This window comes from Pyrus communis, chromosome 8, assembly GCF_963583255.1.
Source record: "Pyrus communis chromosome 8, drPyrComm1.1, whole genome shotgun sequence".
Classification (NCBI taxonomy): domain Eukaryota; kingdom Viridiplantae; phylum Streptophyta; class Magnoliopsida; order Rosales; family Rosaceae; genus Pyrus; species Pyrus communis.
Genome location: NC_084810.1, coordinates 1,167,251 through 1,171,470, shown reverse-complemented (window position 1 = coordinate 1,171,470; position 4,220 = coordinate 1,167,251). Strand labels below are relative to the sequence as shown.

General features: G+C 43.9%; 1 protein-coding gene across 1 annotated transcript; it reads left to right on the top strand.

Annotated features, from left to right (window-relative positions):
• Window positions 1–207: 207 nt before the first annotated feature.
• Window positions 208–3,942, top strand: LOC137742448 (protein TRANSPORT INHIBITOR RESPONSE 1-like). Its single transcript, XM_068482314.1, has 3 exons — window positions 208–907; window positions 2,012–2,504; window positions 2,653–3,942. The coding sequence occupies exons 1-3, from the start codon at window positions 444–446 to the stop codon at window positions 3,448–3,450; spliced, it is 1,755 nt and encodes a 584-aa protein (XP_068338415.1). The 5' UTR covers window positions 208–443; the 3' UTR covers window positions 3,451–3,942.
• Window positions 3,943–4,220: the final 278 nt, after the last annotated feature.

Sequence of the window (4,220 nt, the reverse complement as noted above, 5' to 3'; positions counted from 1 at the left end):
TTGCGTACACCCGTTTTCTGCGGCTGCACTTGGTCGCCCAGCGGATAAGACCACCCCACTGCCACCGCGCAATCCAACGGCTCTCAACTCCCACCCCACAGGTATTGTCATCTCAACCGTTAACCAGCATCAGTCGCACAGAACCCCACCACTATATTTAACCCCGGTTAAAATCTAACCTCACTCCAGCTCAACATAAAATCCTTATCCTCTTTCTCTTTCTCTCTCTCACTTCTCTTTCTCTATACTTTCTCTCTCCTCTGCAACTCTGCAACGAATGAGCTCGTTAATGGAGCCTCAGATCTAATCTAAACGACGCAGTTTCACCCCCCCTGCTTCGTTTCTCCTTCTCTGTTTCGCTGTTTCTCCAGCTGTTTCGAATCCAGAGAAGTCGGAAGAGCGACGTCATTTTAGTGCTCTTGGACCAGATTGAGCTGCGGGAAATGCCGAAAATGGCGAACTCGTTTCCCGAGGAGGTGCTGGAGCACGTGTTCTCATTCATACAGACGGACCAGGACCGGAACTCGATCTCGACGGTGAGCAAGTCGTGGTACGAGATCGAACGGTGGTGCAGGCGGCGGATTTTCATCGGGAACTGCTACGCTGTCAGCCCTAGGATGGTGATCAGGCGGTTCCCGGACATTAGATCCATCGAGCTCAAGGGAAAGCCTCACTTCGCCGACTTCAATCTGGTCCCCGACGGTTGGGGTGGGTACGTGTACCCCTGGATCGCCGCCATGGCCAGCGCCTACCCTTGGCTCGAAGAGATCAAGCTCAAGAGGATGGTCGTCACCGACGAGACCTTGGAGCTGATTGCCAAGTCCTTCAAGAATTTCAAGCTCCTCGTGCTTTCGTCCTGTGAGGGGTTCAGTACTGACGGGCTCGCCGCCATTGCTGCCAATTGCAGGTTTCTCGCTTTGCTTCTGTATCTTTGCTTTGCAGTGTGTTTGGGAAATGAAAGCTTGAGCTTTGCTTGTTCTGTGTTACTTTAGCTGTAAATTTCGGGTTCGATTAGTTTCTATGTTACTTTGTTTATTTGAACGATTTGTGGGTTCCTTTTGGTTGCTGAGGATGATTTAAGAGTTCGAAAGCATTAAAGTTTGAATCTTTCGAGTTTTGTTGAGTGAGATTTCTTCACTCTACTCTTACAGCACGAGCACATGAACTGGGATTGCTCGAATAGTAGAACACCCATGATTTAAAAATGCTCAATTTCTTGCCCTCGATTTTGTATTTGAACATGTTTGCTCTGTGAGGAGTGTTAAGTCTGTAAATGTGTGTAAAGAGATCTGATTTGGTGGGTTTTGAGCTGCACATTGTTGCCTTTATTGGTGGTTTGCAGGATTTGATTTCCCAGTTTTGGGTAGTCCCAGTTGGTTACCATACTTGGATCCGAATTATTTATTTTCTGCTTTTGTTCTGATAGATCTGAGTGGGGACTTCTTGTTATGTGAATGGTTAATTTGCAAAATCTAGTCAAGATCAATTGGGTTACTTTTTACTTTCTTGTTATCTGGGCTACTTTGTTTGATATGGAGTACCGTGGATGTGAGGTTGTTTTCAAAATTTTGGATGTTGTGTGGATTACTTTTGTTTTCTTACCACTAGATTCTATTTTTCTTTGCTACTCGAAGATTCTTTTGATCTAGTTTCTCATTTTTTTTGCTTTTGCTTTTGGGAGATTACTCGTAGCGGTGATGTTTTTTACTTGTAAGAATGCTGGGTTTGGAAAGAAGTGTGAACTTTTGTGTGGTGGTGATGGTTCAGTGAAAAATAGAAAACTTACTTTTTTTGTAAACTTTAGTTTGTATAAAAGTTGAACAAATTTAGAAGTCTAGTTGCCGTCATTTGATGAGTTGCTAATTATTATCGGTAATCTAGTTTTTGTAGGTAGTCTTGTTTTGTTCTATTCAATTGCTTAATTTAGTAAATTTTTCTTCATTATTTTTTTGGCTTAAATTGTGAGATATACCTTGTCTTATGGATGCACTCTTTCGCTTTGCTGATGCAGGAATCTGCAGGAGCTGGACTTGCATGAGAGTGATGTGGAGGACCTGAGTGGGCATTGGCTCAGCCATTTTCCTGATACGTACACATCACTTGTTTCCCTCAACATTGCATGTCTAGGGTCCGAGTTGAGTTTCTCTGCCCTGGAGCGCCTGGTGGGTAGGTGTCCCAACCTGAGGAGTCTCCGGCTCAATCGTTCTGTGCCTCTTGACAGGCTAGCCAATCTACTTCGCCAGGCACCTAGACTGACTGAGTTAGGCACAGGGGCGTACTCGGCTGAGTTGCGGCCTGATATCTTCACAATCCTATCAGGTGCCTTCTCAAGATGCAAGGAACTCAAGAGCCTATCTGGATTTTGGGATGTGGTACCACCGTATCTTACAGCTATTTATTCTATCTGCCCTGGGCTAACATCACTAAATTTGAGTTATTCCAATATTCAAAGCCCGGATCTTGTAAAGCTTGTTAGCGAATGCCCGAATCTGCAGCGCCTCTGGGTATGTCCTTTTTTATGTAATGTTTTCAGTCTCCTGTCAGTTTAATTAAATTTTAATTTTTCTTAGGGTTAAAGGGTTGGATGCTTACAGATGCAAATATGTTCTAATTGTAATTCGGATTTGTAGCTAATTAAGGACATGACTACAGGTATTGGATTACATTGAAGACGTTGGCCTTAATGCCCTGGCGGAATCTTGCAAGGATCTACAAGAGTTAAGGGTGTTCCCTTCAGATCCATTTGTGGTGGAACCAAATGTTTCCTTGACAGAGCAGGGCCTCGTATCTGTCTCTGAGGGCTGTCCAAAGCTCCGCTCAGTTCTGTACTTCTGCCGGCAAATGTCCAATGATGCATTAATCACCATTGCTAGGAATCAGCCGAACTTTACATGTTTTCGTCTTTGTATAATTGAGCCCAAAATTCCTGACTACCTGACCCTTCAGCCTCTTGATGTGGGTTTTGGGGCCATTGTTGAGAACTGCAAGAATCTCCGGCGATTGTCCATCTCTGGTCTACTAACTGATCGAGTGTTTGATTATATCGGAACCTATGGTAAAAATTTGGAGATGCTGTCTGTAGCCTTTGCCGGAGATAGTGACTTGGGGCTTCATCATATATTGTCTGGGTGTGATAATCTTCGTAAGCTGGAGATCAGGGACTGTCCGTTTGGTGACAAGGCTCTTTTGGCCAATGCTGCAAAGCTGGAGACAATGCGATCCCTTTGGATGTCTTCTTGCTCAGTGAGTTATGGAGCATGTAAGCTGCTAGGCCAGAAGTTACCGAGGCTTAATGTGGAAGTCATTGATGAGAGGGGACACCCAGAATCCAGGCCGGAGAACTCTCCCGTTGAGAAGCTCTACATCTATAGGTCGGTTGCAGGGCCTAGGTTTGACATGCCTGGCTTTGTATGGACCATGGATAAAGATTCGACGTTGAGGATTACCTGAATGTTGAAATGGACGAATCCCCACGATTCAAACCTTTTGGATGTACTGGATGGACGGCGGCAGGTACACGCTTAATATATGGTACTTAAATTGTTTCGCATTTAATTTCATTGGTACGGTAGCTTAATATAGATGCAGCTCTGATTGGAGCGTGAGGCGGCGGGGGTAGGGAGGAGAGGTATACAGAGGCTCGAGAGCTCAATCGCCATCATTTTACCATTGGCTGAGCTATGGGATACCAGTTAGCGATTAATAAAGATTCAAAACTCGAAACTCCTGTTGTTGTAATGTATTGAACTGAACAGAGATGCATTTTTTTCTTCGATTCGGCGTAGCCACCATTTGTATGCTAGCAGATGCAGACTTGTGCTTATGTTTTTATGCATTTTGTTATGTGGCTCTTTATTTTTCAACATGAAGTAATTGCCATGCGGACCCAAATGTATATCAATATTAGCCTTCTCAGCAAATAAAGCTTCATATTTTTGCGCATTACCTTTTTTTCATCCGTTGTACTGGTTGTAATGTTGATGCGTCTTTGTTTCTTTCTTCGGGCTTATCTTGATGGGAGAAATTAATTTCGGGAGTGATCTCTCGTCAATCGAGATAATGTTACAGTAGCATTTTGAATTTAGGTTAGTTTGGTAGCAACGCTTTCATCACGTCGTTCATAGGGAACGTTTCAAGAAAGTATAAACCTATTTTGATCGCATTCGACTCCATGCAAACACTACTCAACGTTAGAGTTGCCCCAAGTATGTGCTCTTACA